This window comes from Pelodiscus sinensis, chromosome 3 (assembly GCF_049634645.1).
Source record: "Pelodiscus sinensis isolate JC-2024 chromosome 3, ASM4963464v1, whole genome shotgun sequence".
NCBI classification, from domain to species: domain Eukaryota; kingdom Metazoa; phylum Chordata; order Testudines; family Trionychidae; genus Pelodiscus; species Pelodiscus sinensis.
This window is the reverse complement of record NC_134713.1, coordinates 100,820,019-100,839,024: the sequence shown is the minus strand read 5'-3', so window position 1 is coordinate 100,839,024 and position 19,006 is coordinate 100,820,019. Positions and strand designations below refer to the sequence as shown.

Below are 19,006 nucleotides of genomic sequence, written 5' to 3'. Positions count from 1 at the left end.
GCCTCCTTTATACTTCGCGATAGGAAGTCCGCGTTCTGGTGCGCCGCCCCCGGGCGGTGTACCACTTGGAAACAGTATGGTTGGAGAGCTAAATACCACCGCATTATTCGTGCATTAGTCTCTTTCATCGACTGGATCCACTTCAACGGTGCGTGGTCTGTGATCAACAGGAACCGGTCCCCTAGAAGGTAATAACGTAAAGCCTCAATGGCCCATTTAACTGCCAGGGCCTCTTTCTCAATAGTCGCATAGTTCTTTTCCCGATTGAACAGTTTGCGACTCAGGTATAGTATGGGATGCTCCCCCCCTTCGACTTCCTGCGCTAACACTGCCCCGAGCCCCACCTCTGAGGCGTCCGTCTGCAGGATGAATGGTCTTGAAAAGTCGGGTTGTCGTAATATAGGGGCGGACACCAGGCGTCGTTTGATCGTGTCAAATGCCTGCCTGCCCCTTTCGGTCCATCTTACTTTTTGGGGTTGGTTGTTCCGCGTCATGTCTGTCAACGGGGCCGCTAGGGTGGCGAAGTCGGCTATAAATCGTCTGTAGTACCCCGCTAACCCCAGGAACTGACGTATCTGTCTCTTGGTTGTGGGTAAAGGCCAATCCCGTACCGCACTCACCTTGTCGACTAAGGGCTTTAGGCGCCCTCCCCCCACGGTGTAGCCTAGATATGACACTTCCCGGCGTCCGAATTTGCATTTCTTTGGGTTTGCTGTTAAACCCGCCTCCGCTAAGGTTTTGAGGATGGCCTGCACATGTTTCAGGTGTTGCTCCCAGGTTGTGCTAAATATGACGATGTCGTCAATATACGCGACGGCGAAGGCCTGGTGCTGCCGCAGTATTCGGTCCATGAGCCGTTGGAATGTTGCCGCGGCGCCATGGAGCCCGAATGGCATCGTCACAAATTGGTACAGCCCAAAGGGAGTGGCAAAGGCGGTCTTTTCCCTGGCTCCGGGGGTCAGAGGAATTTGCCAGTAGCCTTTCGTGAGGTCAATCGTGGAGAGGTACTGGGCTTCTCCAATACGCTCGAGCAACTCCTCCACCCGGGGCATGGGGTAGGCGTCGAAGCGCGAGATCGCATTCACCCCCCGGAAGTCTATACAGAACCGTAATGTCTTGTCTGCCTTTGGAACCAGCACTATCGGGCTCCGCCAGTCACTATGCGATTCTTCTACCACCCCCCACTGTAACATCAGCTGTAACTCCTGTTTCACGGGCTCCCATAACTTCCGTGGTAATGGCCTGAGCGGGTTGCGGACTCTCTTCCCGGGCTCCGTGTCTATCTCACGGGCGGCGAGGGTCGTCTTACCTGGATGGCTTGTTAGTACGTGTGGAAACGTCTGTAGCAGCTGTTCCATCTCTTTCCTCTGCGCGGGCGCCAGTTCTCCCTCTATCCAGGGTTTTTCCTCTGGCTCACACCAAGGGCCGAGGTCTAACTCGAGGGGCCGCGGATCCACCAATAGTGCTTCTCGGGGCTTCCACCTCTTTAAGAGGTTTACATGGTATATTTGGGTGTCCTTCCTTTTTCCTTGTAACCTCAGTTCATAGTCCACCTTCCCAACCCTCCGGAGAACCTCAAATGGGCCCTGCCACCTCGCCATCAGCTTGGAATCTCGGTCTGGCAATAGCAACAGGACCCGATCTCCTGGTGCGAATTCCCTCAAACGGGCCCCCTGGTTGTAGCGTCTTTCCTGGTGCTCCTGAGCCCTTTCTAGATTGCTTTTCGCTAACTCCCCCAGTGCTCTCAACCTTTCCCGGAGTTGCAGCACATAGTGGACTGTCCCCCGGGCCCTCGACTCTTGCTCCTCCCAGTTCTCTTTCACCAGGTCTAATATTCCCCATGGTTGCCGCCCGTACAACAATTCAAATGGGGAATACCCCGAGGAGGCCTGGGGCACTTCCCTGACAGCAAACAACAGGGCCGGCAACATCTTATCCCATTCCCGGGGGTCGTCATGTATAAACCGTCTTATCATTGCTTTCAGCGTCTTGTTAAATCGTTCTACTAGGCCATCCGTTTGGGGGTGGTACACGGAGGTGCGTAAGGTTTTAATCCGCAGCATCCGACAGAGTTCGCTCATTACCCGGGATGTGACATTTGGGCCCTGATCCGTTAACACCTCCCGAGGGAGCCCTACCCTCGCGAAGATTTTTACCAGCTCTCCCGCGATCACGGACGCCGTGGTGGACCGCAATGGGACGGCCTCGGGATACCGAGTTGCGTAGTCTATTAAAACCAATATAAATTGGTGCCCCCGTCCTGACTTCTCGACCGGCCCTACCAGGTCGAAAGCCACCCGCTCGAAAGGGACACCCACCACCGGGAGCGGGATGAGCGGGGCCCTCGGGATCCCTGCTGGGGCCGTCAGCTGGCACTGTGGGCAGGAGTCACAAAAGTCCCGGACAGCCCGATATACCCCTGGCCAGAAGAACCTTTGCAGCACGCGCTGTTGGGTCTTCTCCCGCCCCAGGTGCCCGGCCCAGGGGTGGGCGTGCGCCAATTCCAAGACCCGCCACCTATACCTGGTGGGGACTAATAGCTGGCGGACCGTCTCACGCCCCTCCCTCTCCTGGGTCACCCGGTATAATCGATCCCCGCGTACCTCAAATCGGGGATTCTGGCCATAGGTCTCCTGAGGCCCGTCTCCTTCACCCGGGGCCGTAGCTTGGTCCCAGGCTCGCTGAAGCGAGGGGTCTTCCCGCTGAAGCTGGATGAAGTCCCCTTCGTCTACCTCCAGATTAGACAGCTGGGTATCCTCTCCGGTACCGGCCGGCGTAGCCCCTCCCGTAGGGTGCCCGCTAGTCGGGGCCTGGGCTTCTTCCCCCTGCGCCACCTCCGGCACCCTTTCCCCGGGGTCGTCCTCGGGTGATGTCACGGCCTGCCCCCATTGTCGGAGCAAGGGGCCCAGGCCCGGCCAGTCGTATCCCAGCAGGGCGGGGTACGCCAGGTTTGGGGCTAACGCCACTCGCCACGTCTCGGTATGCCGTCCGTCCTCTATCTGGACCCAAGCCGTCGGATAAGGGCGGACGTCCCCGTGGACACACTGCATCCAGATGGGCCCTCCCGTAGCTGCTCCCCCTTCGACCAGGTCTGCCCGTACCATCGTCTGTCCGCAGCCGGAGTCCACCAGTGCCTCCACAATACGGCCCCCCCACTTTTACCCTGGCCATCACCTTACTCGGCAGGGGTTTCGCCTTCTGGGCCTCCGAGGTCATCACCCTTCCGAAAGTACAGTCCATTACAGGGCACTCCCGGCGGAAGTGGCCCTCCTGCCCGCACTGGAAGCAGACCAGCTTATTAGGTGGCCCCACCTTCCGTCCGTTGTCTCCCTCGGGGGCGAGCCCCCTCTTCTCCGCCCTGGGTTCTTCTGCTGGGTTCCGCCATACGGGTGCTAACTTCCGTCCCCAGACGGGCCCCGGTTCCGCCGACTGCCTTCGCTCTCCCCTCCCGGCGGGGCCCTTACTTGCAATTGACGCTCTCCCGGGCGGACCACTCACCGGATTCTTCCCGCGCTCCTCCGTTCCTTCTGCGGCCACAAAATCCTCCATCAACGTCACTGCTTCAGCTAACGTGGAGGGCCGGTGACGCCGAACCCACCTCTGTCCTTCCCCCGGGAGCACCTGTATAAACTGTTCCAAAATGACGAGCTCCGCCACCTGCATCCCCGTCTTGGGCTCGGGTTCCAGCCACCGCATCCCGGACTCTTTCAGGCGATGGGCCACTGCGCGGGGCCGGTCTCCTGGCCGGTATCGTTCTTGCCGGAACCGCTGGCGGTACGTTTCGGGGGTTATCCCTACCTGGTCTAATATGGCCTCCTTCACTTTATAGTAGTGGAGCGCCTCCCTCGCGGGCAACCCCCGATATGCCATCTGGGCCGGTCCGGACAAGTAGGGAGCTACTATAGTCGCCCAGTGTTCTTCCGGCCATCTTGCCGCCGTGGCCACTCGCTCAAAGGTTACGAGGAAGGCCTCCACGTCATCCGCTGGGCCTAACTTAGCTAAACGAACGGGCGGCTGGACCCCTCCCGCTGTGTCTTCTTCCCCTGGCCAGGGGGCTTCCCCTCTCCCTCGGCGGGCCCCTACCGCCTGTTGGTGTTCCGTGAGCTCTCTAACCAGTTGCCGTTGTTGCTCTTGAAACTGCGCCGCCAGCTGTTGCACGATCTGCGTCTGTTGTTGCTGCTGCTGCCGCTGGTTTTCCATCACCCACTCCAACACCTTTGCCGGCTCCATCTGGGCGGCCCCCTTAGAGAGAAGACCACAAACCTCCACCCTTATCCGTGCCCACGAGCCACCCCTGCTCCGCTAGCGCCCCCCTTCCGTTCGGGGGCCCCCTGCCCACGTTCTCCACCACGTGTTACGGGGTCCGTGAGCCCACCCCGTCCTGGGCAGTCACACTCCCACGGTTGCCGTCCCGGAAGGTCCCAGTCTCGGTGCCGCGGCGCCGGGTCGGCCCTCCCGGTGGTTGCCCCGAGGCTCCCGCGAGCGAGGAGGTGAGGGGGGTCCGGGCCCTCCCTCTCTCCAGACCCCAGCCCAGGGCCCTAAGGCGGGGGAGATGCTCTTCTCTCCCCCGACCTGGCTGATGGGGCACAGAGCCGCAACGCATCAACCCTCGGGCTCCAGTACACCCGCCCTGGGCTGCTTCCTCACGCCCTCGCTCGTCCGCTCACCAGCTGGCTGGTCTCGCCGCCTCCTCGGTGTCTCTCAGTCTCTGCCTCCAGCGTCCTCCTTCTCCTCCTCCCCTGCTTCTGCCTCTCCTGACTTTATACCTGGGGAAGGTGCCGCCCCGCCCCTCCAGAGCACTCACACCTGTGCTCATCCACGGCCCCAGCTTCTCCTCCCCAGCTGTTTCCCCTCACCCCCAGCATTCTCTCCCTCTCCTGCAGCTGTGGGGCATAGGGCCGGCTGGGGCGCCCGCGGGGCTGCCCGCCCCGAGGCTGGTGGGGTGCCGTCCCTGCCCGGTTGTCCCCACTAACCTTGCCGGGGGGGGGGTTCTTCCCCCGCGCTGTCCCGGGCTGCGTCCCTGGAGCCGCCAGCCTGGCGGCATGTCCCGGCTGCCCTGCTGCCTGCGTCCCCGGCGGCAGCAGGTCCAGCCGTGGCGTCTCTTCCTGCCCCGCTGGGGGGGCCCTCCTCGGTGCGGGGTTGCCTCACCCCGTCACCGCCCTCCCCTGTGTTGCTCGGGGTCCCGCCCGCTCGCCCGCCTGCCGAGCGGCGTGTCCCGGTTACCCCACCGGACGCGTCCTCGGCGGCGGCGAGACAAGCCGCGCCGCTTTCCCCTGCCTCGCTGGGGGGGGCCCTTCCAGTGCGGGGTTGCCTCACCCCGTCACACACATTAATAAATCAAGTGTGTCATTTTAAGTTTCCATGGTCTTGCGGCTACTGACAAAAGCTTCCATTAAATTCAAGAGCAGAATTACATAGAGAACTCCTATGTTACTGTACGAACAGCTCCAAGATTTACAGTATGATTTTCAAGAATCATAGGGAGCACAACATGTATGGAAAATATGGTAATAATTTGTCAAGATATAGATGGCTAGTTTCATTCTATTTAAACATGTAACTTTTCATTTGCAAGAGGAAGAAGAAAGTGAGCAAGCCGAAAGGAATGGGGAAAGTCCAGCAGTATGTTTAAACAATGTTGCTTTTCTTTCTGAGATGAACAAAGCAAGAATTATGACAAGTTCTTTTTCCAGAATCTTCTACTGAAAAAAAAAAATCTATTTACATATGATCTTTGGCTATACAATGCCCAACATGTTATGGCATGTATGCCACATCTGGTACAATGTTAATAAATCTCTCAAAAGAAGTATTTTATCATTTCATCATCCATATATAAAAATACAATGTGGAGGTCCACTATGAATAGCTTTCATTTTTATATCATTACCAAAGATACCATCCCCATTAGTTTACTTTTTCTTATAACCCTAACAATGGGAGCTGCAATTTTCATTTTTCCCTGATAATATATCGAGTGAAAAGTAGTGGTTTTAGCATAGTAGTAAGAGTGAAAAATTACTGCATTCCAATCTTCCTTCTAACAGCTTTTGTGGCCTTGGGCAAGTCACTTATTAGTTTCCTTGCTTGTTTTCTAGTCTGTAAAATAAGGAGGCATAAACCATGTACATGCCTCACTTTAAGGATCAAGGACTGCATAGTAAAATAAAACTAAATCATAATCATTTTGGAGAGTAGTTTAAAAATAATACGAATAGAGGTATCTTGTATGTTTATAAGAAAAAAGGGACAGTGAAATATAGGTAGTTAAACAGAGAAAGGATGAATTTTAAATAGTTGTTTAAATAGAAAGCCTGCAAACATTATAAAAGTGCCATATAAGCTGTAAACTATAACAGATTGTTTAAAAAAACGGACACAGAAAAATTCCACAAAAACCCTTGATGTGCTAAAGATGCTATTCTAAAAAGGTTAAAAAAAACCAAAACAACCTTGCAGATGCCCCAGCCAGAGCAAAGCCTTTGGGGCTTGCCCAGCTGTGGCCACCCCTTCCTCCCTTTTCTCCTCATGCTGGGAAGGAGTTCTGGTGCTTGCGCCGATGTGGACACCTCTTCCTCCCTAAAGGTACCCCATGCAGGGAAGAGGCTGGAGGGTGGGATTCTCTTCCCTCCCACTCCTGCAAGGTATTTCCACACTTCCCTCCAGTCCCACTTGCCCCCTTAATTGTTAAGGCTCCAGTCTGCCAGAAGCTGTTCCCTGCTGCAGCCAGCCTATTCAGGGAAGGGGCAGGGGGGCGGGGAGAGAATCTGGCCCCACTGCCGCCTCCTCTTCTTCCTCAAAGTTGCCCCATGCAGGGAACTAGCTCAGGAGCTTCCCTTTCCTCCCACTCTGGGACCAGATCCCCTCCCTCCTTCTCTCTCCTCTGGTCCTGCACACCTGCTCACAGTAAAAGGAGTTTTGCTGACAGCCTTTGCAGCCACCTGAGCCTGGGAAGCAGCTCCAGCATTTTTTTTCCACTGCCGCCTAATGGAATGCCATAGGGCTCCAGCATCTGGAGCCTCTCCCTCTCACCAGATCTCCTGTGTGCGCCTCTTCCACATGCAGGAGAGGACCCGGAAGTATTCAGCCATGCTTCGGGGGAGGTTGGGTCACGTTTTTAAAGTGGCTCCAGGGATCCCCCACAGCATTTCATGGCTGCAGGACCCCCCAAAGACCAAATTAAATTGTTTGGCAAGCTGCATCCACCCCGTGGGCGGGGGGTTCCCCCACTCTTAGCATTAGCCAATCTGTTATTCAAGAGAGCTTGGAAGAAATGTATCCTGACAGCAGATGGTTCTATGATCACGACTACAGCATTTCTTGCACCTCTCTCTGAAGCATCTAGTACTGGCCACAATAGGAAATTCTACTAAACAAATCACTGATTTCATCCAGTATATCAATTCTTATGTTAAAGAACCAATTATCTGATCTCTTCTCAAGGTGGAAGTTGTGCCTATACCTCTTTTTCTCTGATTAAATGGGAAGGGAATCCTCAAAACATAAGATTACAGTTCAGAGTGGTTGAAAAGCAGGTCATATGTCCACTTCCTAATGTTTAACATAGGTGTATCTCCATATGAGTCTCTCATAGAACCGGAAGGGATCTTGAGGGGTCATTGAGTCCAGTCCTCTGCCCTCACAGCAGCACCAAGTACCATCCCTGACAGATTTGCCCCAGATGGCCCCCTCAAGGATTGAACTCACAACCCTGGGTTTAGCAAGCCAATGCTCAAACTACTGAGCTATCCCTCCCCTGTACTCATGGACAACCTGTGGCCCAAGTGCAACATTCAGCCAATTAAGGTTCTACGTGTGGCCTGAGACACATTTTGTTTTGGTTGCTCATGTGCAGGGTTACCAGCAGGGCTCAACAAATCCACTCATCTACTCATCCGTGGCGAGTAGATTTCAGCCAGTCGCCCCATTCACTGGAGGTCCATGCATGCACATTGCGGGTCTCACGCATGGTTTTCGCCACAATCATCGAGCCCCGGTTATCAGATTCTGCTGGTTTGTCATTTTTTTTCCTACTGGTATTACTACTGTGACATGCACATAAAGCAAGGGCAGGTAAAGTGAGGTGAATGCTGATTGTATACAACATTGACTGTAAGAGCCGTGCGCTCCTTCTGCATCCAATCCAAGTGCTGTCATGGTTCAATTAGCACTTCCTGCAAATTTGAGGTATGCAAGTACAATTAGCAAAACAACCTTTTCCCAGGAGACTGTTTTGGTTACAAAAGTCGTGGCCAACTGAGATGAAGGAAGGTCCACTCATGTGGCCCACTCATTAACCTAAGCTGCTCATTAGCCTAGGCTGCCCATTGCTGGTTTAGCACATTTGAACCACAGAAGTCTAAAGATAATATTTTTAGAATCATTTTCCATAAAAGAACTATATTGTCTACCAGAGAGCTAGGTAGAAAACCAAAAACCTTAATACATATCCTGTATCAACAGATTCAGAACTTTACATTGCTACATGACTACCTACCATATGCCGATTTGCCTTAGTGTCAAAAAGGCTATGTGGTACAATGGATTCGGTTACCAGACCTTTAGTTTCAGAAAATTTGTATTAAATTCCAGCTTGAGGCATTTATGAAATGAGTTTCATTAACATTAGTTTCTAGTTGACACTTATACAAAATCACAACATTCCATATACAAGATACATTATTTTTATTGCTACCAGTCAAGAGAAAAGTCCAATAAAAACATAAAGATAACAGAAAAGAAAAACAGAAAAATACTATGAATCAGTCACCCAAGAAGGAAAATGATGATGATAAGATCCCTTTGGAGAACATATATAACAATATTCATTTTAATTCACTAGCCCATCCAATCTATTAATATTACTTGATTTGAAAAAGCAATGTACAGGGCTTGCCAAGCGGCAGTGAGCCTCGCTCGCCAGCTGCGCGGTTCTGCAAGCTGCGCATGAGCAGATCGCACGGCGCTGGCTGTGCCAGCTTGTAATCTACTTGCCACAGGCGAGTAGATTACACGATTTGTCGAGTCTGGCAACGTACATACCATAATCTTCCTCTTCCATTCCAACAGGTCCAGGCTGAGGAGTCTCTCCATTCTTTAGACAGTTATGAATATATGCAGCCTTCCATCTGGCATACTTTCTGTGTTGAACATTCTGGGGAGGTTAAAAAAAAAAAGTCAAAACCTACCGTAAGTTAATTTTTGTGATTTTATAGATTAAGAAAACACACTGATCTTCAACCTACTATTTTAAGCAGGATTTACATTTTCCACTCCTCCTTCCAAATGAAGAAAAAAGTTATAACTTTCTCTGCAAATACCCAATACCACTAGAAACAATTTATTCAGGTGAGTAAACCAGGGAACTAATAAAGACAAACATTTAAAGGGATCTCAGCAAGAGGTGAAAATATGGGAAGTCTTCAATTAATGCAATACCTCCAGTAAGGGGTAAAACAGACACCCTAGTCACTTAGTATATTGGGCAGCTCGTTAGGTACTAAAAAATTATAGTTTTTTGTAACTGTCCGTATGGTAAAGAAATAAAGTAAATACTTTGATAATTTCAGAAGATCATTAGCTAAAATTTCACATTTCTAAGAAATTCAACCAATTCATCTCTAACCAAAAATATTGGAATTTTTATAAGATAGAAAATTTTACATAGAGCTTTAAATTATGCCTGTATAAAAGAGGCTATGTCTAGAAGCTCTGGTGACATCAGAAAGGCACTCTAAAGTTTACTTTAGCATCTTATAATGGAGCTAAAATCAACAGATGGAAGAGCAGCTTTGATATAGATAGCTGATTATCTTTTATAAACTCTGCGCATAAAAACAAACGACAAAATTGACTTTATAAGATAATGGCAAACTACTTTCAATCACTACAGGAAAAGAGTACCATGTATTTAACGAATATTAGTATCTTCAAAAAGAGTTTAAATAAATATTTTCCCCAAAATTAACATTGGAATCATTAAAGTAATATAAGGGTTTTAATTTTCTTTAAAAATAATGCTTCTTTTTAATTTAGCTTACATGGGTTTGACCTTAGCTTTTGAAAAAATGGGATCAGAATAACCTACAGAAAAGACAAGGAGCTCTCACTTATCACTTTTACTGTTCAATAACTGAATTGCCTGCATGGCCAAAATAAACAATAGGAACCAAAATACCTTCAAATCTAAGTGACCAAGTCAAATCAGTACAAAAGGGTGCAATTTTTCAGTATTAAGTGGAGGTTAGAACTCGGGAAAATGATCTATATACAGTAAACTTCCGATAATCCGGCACCTTTAGGACCCGGGGGTGCTGGATTATCAGATATGCCAGACTATCGGAAGGGGGGGGCTATGAGGGCTCTGGGGTGGGGTGGATGCCACCCCAGAACCCTCATAGCCCCCCCTTCCGATAGTCCGGATCTGCCCCAGGCGTCCTTGATTCAGCCGCTGCTGGTCAGTTTCAGCAGCGGCTGAATCAGGATGCCTGCAGCAGAGCAGCTGGGGTGCTGCCAGGTTGGTCCGGTAGCGCCGACCTGTGGCGCTGCGAGACCAACCCGGCAGCACCCCAACTGCTCTTCGGGACGCCTGGGGCAGAGCAGCTGGGGTGCTGCCAGTTTGGTCCCGCGGCGCCAAGGGGTGGCGCTACTGAACCAACCCGGCAGCACCCCAGCTGCTCTGCCCCAGGCGTCCCCAAGTCAGCCACCGCTGAAACTGATCAGCGGAAGCCAGAGGCAGAGCTGCTCTGTCCCCGGCTTCCCCGATTCAGCCGCTGGTCAGTTTTAGCAGCAGCTGAATCGGGGAAGCTGGGGGCAGAGTAGCTCCAATGGTCCGGCTGCCCGGAGCACTTCCGGGTTCCTGATGGTGCCGGACCATCAGATGCCGGACCATCGGAGTTTTACTGTATATTTCTTGTAGCTTTCAGAACTGAACATATGTGATAAAATGAAAAGTATCTGGACTGTTTTATTTCCCCTTGGACAGATGCAATAGATTTTAAATTACCAAAAAAAACCCCAAACAATACCCATCCTGCCCCAAAAAAAGATGACTTTCCATTTACCAGGGAAGTTTTTGTTGGTTAGAAAAGAAAAATCAGTTATATAAACTCACTTACTTAAGGTGGGTGAAATTTTGTTAGGAATGGACTACTCTCACAGATATGAGATTACCTATTTTGGTGAACTAGACTGGATCTATGTGCACATGTAAAGGAGGAGTGCAAGGATTACTGGAGTAACTCTGCCAATCCAGTAAATCAGAATTTGGGTTTGGAAACCATCCTTTTTATTCTGCTCTACATTTCACCGTACCTTTGGAGCAAGATTTCCATTGATGATCAAACCATACTGACAAGGTGTTGCTGGTCAGTATAATCAGAGACTAGAGAAAAAACTAGTATAAGGTACTTGATCTCTCAAGTTTTTCTTCTGACAATCATAGGGCTATAAATGTCTAGGGCAGACAGATTATTCACAATACATGTCTTTTAATCTATGCCTTATGGTCCTTCCTGAGGTTTTCATTCATGGTTCTGGGGAAGTGAAAGATCCAAAGCTGTATTTTGTAAAATTCATAGCACCATTAGTTGTGAAATAGTCAGACATCAGTGACAAAACTGGATAAATGCTTTTCATATTTTAGCTGGTCTTTGTCCAATTGGGTGCTAGAATGTGTCAGATGTAGGCTGTCAACTAATCTAACCTACAGAAAATACCATACTGTGAATATGGACTTATTTAAGAATGCATACTGTAGTGTTTTATCCATGTCTGACCCAGGATATTAGAGACACAAGGTGGGTGAGGTAGTTTCTTTCATTGGACCTACTTCTGTTGATGAGAGTCACAAACTTTTGAGTTGACACAATAGCCTTCTTCGGGTCTGGGAAAGTCTTCAGCATAACTATGAAAAATCCATACCCTTGAGCAATGTACTGCAGTTATACCAACCATAACCCAATGCTCAAGATGGTGTCATGTTAGTGGAAGAGTTTCTGACATAGCTACTACCTCTCTCAGAGATGGAATTATTTTTGACTTAGAGCATCTTCACCAGATTTTACAGGTGCAGCTGCCCTAATATACATTTGTAATGTACATATGTTCAAACTAAAGAGTGTCACAGCTAAATAAAAGATTGAAGAAATAGTGTAGCATAAGTAGTTAGCACATATTTTAAGGGGCCATTCAAGGAGAAGTTGCCCATTATTAACCTTACTGTCATAGGACAAAAAGGTATTTTTTTCCACAAATGCTACTAAAACCACATATCCATCTAATGCTGAGACACCAAGTGTTTTAACATTTTAGCATCTTATTTTGATCTTCCAGGTACTCTAAAATGTTTTTGACTAGATCTGAAATTCTGCATGAGATGATCTGCAGTGCCTTTCCTATTATCTTATGGTCCAAAGATTTCAACATTTCTATCATACTTTTCCATCGGGACTCTAATTTAGTTTCAGAAATCACTTCTTCTATTTCTTTATTAGGAAATAAAACTGAACATGAAACACCTCACTTAGACTCGATCTACTCTTGTATATCCCAGTCTAAATCTCCTGCTGCAAGAGTAAGCAAGAACAGCTGACTGTTTCACTGGCAGGCAGCGTTCTCTCTAATTTTTTCTGTCCATGTGCAAAAGGAATTTTATTATGTACACCAATATGGAGGACATGTGTTATACCTCACCTCCATATTGGTGCACATAAAATTCATTCCACACATTAGCAATGTGTAGTAGAAGTGGAGCCAAGGGGTTCAGTGTGTGGAAAAGGACTTGGGGTTGGGGCAGAGGATTGGAGTGGGGGCTGGGACTCTAGCTATGGGTGTGGGTTCTAGGGTGGAGTTAAGGATGAGGGGTTTGACGTACAGGTTTGTCAAGGGAGAGAAGACTACCCCCAGCCCTCTCTCACTGCAGCAGCTCAGGACCAATAGAGAGGCACCTCTCCACAGATGTGGCAGCTTCTGAGGTGCAGGGCTGGGCCAGTCCAGGCCAGGCAAGGGGCGTCATTCCAAAGCCGCTACTCCAAGGCCTGGCAGGTCCAGGCTAGATACCTCTCCCCAATGCGTAAGATAGGGAAGGTTGAGGCAAGCAGGTAGAGGACCTTCTCCTCATCATTGCAGGTCCATGCTGGGGGAAAGACATCCCCCCTGTGGCAGCCCTGAGTCCCTGTGTGAGACTTAATAGGCCATGAAGCTTAGGGGGAATTTAGTTGGCAGACACCCTTTCTTTAAAATAATACTAGTGGCTTTTTTTTTTTTTTTTAATAGCAGGTATTATGTTCAGTCAGTTCTGAAGAAATCTGCTGTAAAAAGCTGCAATAATGAAGTCTACTTCAGTTACTTTTAAATTTTAGTAAGGATGTTAGATAATGTGTAGATGAATAGTCATGTAATCACATTAAATCTTAGCAGCTACACAACTACTGGATAGTCTGCAGGGGTTGGGCTGGTAGCTGGTGCGCTCCCAGCCCCACTCCCAGGGAGCCCCTTGCCATCCTGCGCTGCCACCTCTGTATCAGAAGCAGCAGCGCAAGGTGCCATGTGGGAGCCAGTCCACCAGGGGAGACAGTATAAAAACCAGCTCCCTGTGCAGATCAGCTGCCTGCTGTCCACACTGCTGCCTCTGATACAGAGGCAGCAGCACTGGGTGGCAGCAGCCCGTCCACAGGGGGTCTGAGCTCCACAAACCAGCGTCTGTCTGCAGGGAGCTTGGATCCCCCATGGACAGGGGGTGCTGCTGCAAACCAACCTCTGTCTGTGGGGTGCCGGAGCAGCCTCTGTCCATGGGGAGCTGAGACCCTCTGCAGACAGGGGCTGCTGCTGTGGATCAGCCTCTGTATGCAGCAGACCCAAGCTGCTGAGGACATAGGCTGCTTCATGGTAACCCTCCCAATGTGGCTGCCTATGACAGAGGCAGCAGTGTGGGGGGAGGTGAAGGGGACAGGCGTCATCGCAGAGCTGGTGTGGGGGGGAGGGCCTGGCTTTTAAGCACCACTGGAGCTGATACACCCAGGGAACCTGCTTGAAAGAAGGCTTCCCATGTGTATTATCTCCAGCCTGCCCCCCATCAGAGGCAGCAGCGCACCGGAAGGGGGGGGGGGGGGAGAGAAGAGGAGGGGTGCTACACACTGACATCCCTAATATTTAGTTTAGAAATTGCTTTCCAGAAACTAGTCCTGGAGGTGCTCGACATGCTTATAAAGTGACAATTTGCAACATTGGCAGTACATTTGTGAACTGAACTTTGGTACTTTATGACATCAAACATTCTTTTTAAAGAATATCTATTATTTTTGCACCAAACATGTATTTTGTATGTTAAAATATATAGTGCAACCTCAATTATTAGTGGTGAGAAATGCTTTTCTTTAAATGGGAGGAGGAGGAACAGGACTTACGCTTTCCCATTTTCCCTCCCCAGTTCTAATGGAGATCCTCCCTAGTACAATATTTTATCCTCATATACATACATAGTATGTTCAGTACTAACTGATAAACACTTGTACAGATGTAAAATGTCTATGCATAAAGAATAGTAACACAACCTGTATATTACATGTATGGGGGAAATTCTGGATGAGATTCCCTAAGAACCTATGATCAAAAGAGTGAAGTTGTAGACAGTGATTAAACCCATCTACAGTCAGATCTACACTGGCAGAGGAAAATCTCTATAAGATATGAATCTCCAGCTATGCAAATTGTGTAGCTGGAGTCGATGTAACTTTCATTGATTTTCTGGGACAGCCTCACAGCATCACCAAGGTTAACGGGGGCACCTTGAGTTCAATTTTGCAGGTCTTTACTAGAGCTGCTAAATCAAACCATGGAAGATTGATAGCCAGAGCATCAATCCTCTAGTAAGTGGAAACATAGCCTACACTCATATTCACAATTAACAGTTAATATATTCAGATCCAAATAGTAAAACAAAGATTTAACAGACTAAAACAGTATCTTTGTATCACGGATGGAAAGTAGTAATCAATGACATACTGTATGCCTGTGTAACTTACCTCTTCAGTGAGCTCCCCAAATACTGACAAAACATCCATCAGGAGACTTGCAGTATAAAAGGACTTTATCATGTTTCTACAAGAAACAAACATCATGCTAACTTTAGTTTCTTATACTGAATATCATTAGTGTCAGATTTTTAAGGTAAGAATTTTGGGGCCTAAAAGTCTCTAGAAATAGATTATTCAATTCACATCTTTAGCTTTTATAATCTTTCACTGAAATTGGGTGTCATTTTTTCCCAATGAGTTTAATCTGGACAGACCTACATGAATATTATTTTAATAAGGCAGTTTTAAAATAATAATACAGACTGAAAAAGGAACTATTTGACATTTATTACTATGGCAATATTAAGAATTTTGCTTATTGATGGTGATCTATGAGTTTGGGAGATACTATACACTTAAAAAAAATCACATGATGTAACCTCTCCACTCAAAATTTCTTACCTTTGCTACAAACACTACCTTATTAAAAGGAAAAAAATTAAAGAATTTGAATTTAATGTACTTACCACTGAGTTTTGATGTTTCTTTTAGATTGAGCCATGAAAAATAATTAAATCAGTTTCACTTTTGTTTATAGTCAAATTCACTAACCTTAACTCTGTCATAACATTGTATTATGAAACATCACAGGAAAATGTTTATTTGTTAAAAACAATTGCCACTGAAATTTAAAATAAATGAACATAGTTTAAAAACTTCATAATTCTTGGAATCAGGGATAAATTTAAATTGTTAATGCCTCTAACTCAAAGGCAAAATACATATTTTTCAAAACTAATCTGGTGTTTTTCTGTGTAGATACCAATGTTTAAGACATTCTAATATAGTTTCATAAAAAAATGAGTTATTTTTATTATCCAGAAATACTATACATTAGTCTACATAACTCTGACTTTAGTGATGTGTTATCATAGATATTCCAGTAGTACATCAATGGAAATGCCTTTGATATATTTGATTATGACAATTCAACATTGGCTACAGGTGTCTCTCCCTAGGTCAACATAAGGCTGTTTTCAAAATGAGGTGAATAATTTGCCAATAAGGGGTAGCGACAAACAGATTTAAAAAAAATCACCAAGAGCAACGTGCAGATAAGAACCCTATGTTTCTCCATGAATCAGGAAAGGACAGAGTTTGGATATTTGAGTTTCTGGACCCTAGATTTATTACTTAGGATAGTTAATGAAGGCAAAAAATACTTTTATTCTTCACTTACTTGTGAAATCTCTCAGCTCTATCTTCATTGTCTGCATATAGAAACATTTTCAAAGCATAAGTCTCCACATGGGCACAGCCAACTATTTCCTGAGTAATAGCTTCATTATCACCCAGTTGCTTTTTCATCTGAAGTAAGTTAAAAACATATATCTGGTTATTGACTAGCTTCCAGCAATTGAATAGCAAGGACATAGGATCAATTTGCTAATTCAAAACAATCCAGATGCAATTAAACACAGAAACACGATTAGTAACTTTACATCAGTTTCTTATTATATGACAGAGAAAGGCCTTTTGGGGGGAGAAAATATTATGAACTAGTAGCTTGGAACGATGTGTATTAAGATAAAAGCTTAATGGTCTTTAGAAATATTGAAAGAAATATGCAGATATGCTGTTTTGAGAGAGTATTTAGAGTACTTCATTTTTTCCTCTAGCTGCAAAACCGTATGTTTTGAATTTTGAGTAAGGAATGAACACTACGCAATTCATAATCTAATGTGTGTTTCATAGAATCAGCCTTTTTGTTCTGCTCATTATAGTATTTAATAAAAACGCAGATTTAATGAAAAGGGAGTCCCAGCTGTAACCTGACTGCTCTAATGACCTAAAGATTTACTGGAATGCTCAGTTTAAACAGCGAAGTGCAATTTAAAAGACCTCTTTTCAAAGATGTTACAGAGTACAAGAAGCCTCAGGTTTCCTAATAAAATCCGTAAAGTAAATAACACTGGTACAGTTACAACAGGTGGATGTAGAGCTTCTGAATAGACTTACTGTCTGCATTTAAAAGAAATCTCAGTTTATTCGTACAGAACAAAAAACAGGAATACTAACACACAACTTCTATATTCCCAAAAACTGTAAATGCAACTTTGAATGGTAGGTAGGTTTTTTTTCCCCAAAGTGCACACACATGAACAAAGTTAAATTTTACAGGGCAGAAATCTATAATATTAGGAACATCTACAGTAATGTTAAAAAAAGTACCCAAAAACAGACAATCAAGAGCTTTAGCCCTAAAATATAAATGTTATTGCAAATAATTTTTTTTCTTTACAAAATTAAACTGTAGCACAGCCTGCAGCATGAGATGGCAGCCAGCTCACCAAGAGCAGGACAGGACAGGCAGCCAGAATTGGTGCACACTGGGAGCCAGATTATACCATAGTGTAAGTTGTGGTTAAGCTATTCTGCCTTTAGTGCAAGCCAGCTCCCGGTGCGCACCACCTCCAGCTGCTGGCCCCGCTCTTGGAGAGCTGGCTGTGCTGCAGGCTCTGCATTATAAATCTTATACTGTAGAGCCTGTGGGGCATAAGCCTACTCCCAGGAGCAGGGCCGGAAGCTGGCACTCACTCACAGAAGCATTTAACTGGAATGGATAAGCTGATGCGTATCAGTTAACTGTTTAAACACTTACATCCCTATTATTCAGCATCTGCACTTGATTAAGCATGATAACTGTGTGCACTTCACCATCAATGACAAAGTCTAAGCTATAACATCCACTGAAGCTGAAAAAGCCCTGAGAAATATTTAAGCCAAGACCAGAAAGACCATTTCTGTGCCTCTCCTGTCTAGTGCAAACCAACTGTGCCTATTAACAAATGATCAACACCTCCTTCAAAGAAGCTAAAATGCCAAATTACCTAAAAATGCTAGTCTGTGAAAGCTTAAAAACCATCTGATGCTTAAGAATCTTCCAACTATAGTTGTGTCTCCAGCTCCCCATTCCTAGGCAAAAGAGAGAAAAGGGCAACAATCAACTAACAAAAAAAAACCATCTGCCAACATCCTGGATTCTCCTCAAATGAACTTCAGATTCATGGGTACCCCATGGAGACAACCACAGTAACAAGAAGCACATTTCTTCAGTTATGGTAATGAGTAGAGGTCACATCTCATTGCTCAAATTATCTGACCTTTTTTCAGATATGAACCAAAAGGTGCTATTTGCTTACTTAGCTATCACTGCTGAAATAGATGGTGCTATTGCTCCAATCATTCATTTCCAAGAGTATTCAGAAAGTGGTGATGGGAAGCTGTTCCTCTCCAAGACACCAAAGTTAAACCATTTCCCCTTCTTTTCAGCTTCTACATAAGAATATTTGAAGACGTAGCAAGATTCAACAGGCTCCAACACCAACGTGTCAATTACACTTTGCTGTATATACCATTTTCCAAACAGAAAAGCTGTTCAAGACTGTCATAATGCCAACAAGACAGGAACTACTGAATAGCTATCTAACTTAGACTTAACTAAGGCAAGTTTGAGGCAGTGCTGTTGTGACATTATATGATGAAAATATCACTACAGGTTGGACCTCCCTGGTCTGGCACCCTCGAGACCTGACTAATCCTGGATGAGGGATTTTGCTGGACCAGGGAAGGTCATTTCTGGGCCCCCTGCTGCTGGCTCCCCACATTCAACCCCCCTCCCCAGGCTTCCTGGCTCCCCCTTCAGCCCAGCTGAGCCATACACTTGCTTCCGGTCCCTGCAAAGCATGGGCTCCCAGTACCACCCCCTCCCCGCCCCCCCCCGTCGTCACCCCCGCCCACCACCACCACCCCACCGCAGCAGTCTGGGACTTGCTGATTCTGGAATATCTGTGGTTTGGTTTCAGGACCAGAGTGCTGCAGTTTATAGAGATGAAACCAGTATAATAACCACTGTTACTGGTACCATTATAATTGCAACAAAACCTATACCAAATATGACAAGCGTTAAGCATCCTGCAGGCTAAATGACC

General features: G+C 46.9%; 2 protein-coding genes across 3 annotated transcripts in view; both read right to left on the bottom strand.

Annotated features, from left to right (window-relative positions):
• VTA1 (vesicle trafficking 1) overlaps positions 1-19,006 on the bottom strand; it is a 77,005-nt gene that overhangs the window by 24,115 nt on the left and 33,884 nt on the right. For both annotated transcript variants that reach the window (XM_075924313.1, XM_075924314.1), the window contains exons 3-5: positions 16,255-16,382; positions 15,024-15,099; positions 9,043-9,154 (exon numbers count right to left, since the gene is read on the bottom strand). In XM_075924313.1, the coding sequence (XP_075780428.1) occupies positions 9,043-9,154; positions 15,024-15,099; positions 16,255-16,382 (316 nt within the window). The remainder of the gene's footprint in view (positions 1-9,042; positions 9,155-15,023; positions 15,100-16,254; positions 16,383-19,006) is intronic.
• LOC142827898 (uncharacterized) lies at positions 44-4,336 on the bottom strand. Its single transcript, XM_075924311.1, has 2 exons — positions 2,604-4,336; positions 44-181 (listed from the first exon to the last, which is right to left on the bottom strand). Exon 1 carries the CDS (start codon positions 4,228-4,230, stop codon positions 2,800-2,802), a length of 1,431 nt encoding a protein of 476 aa, XP_075780426.1. The 5' UTR covers positions 4,231-4,336; the 3' UTR covers positions 44-181; positions 2,604-2,799.

What these genes read in the sequence shown, in the direction of transcription:
- LOC142827898 (XM_075924311.1), bottom strand. Translation starts at nt 4,230, where the DNA reads ATGGAGCCGGCAAAGGTGTTGGAGTGGGTGATGGAAAACCAGCGGCAG.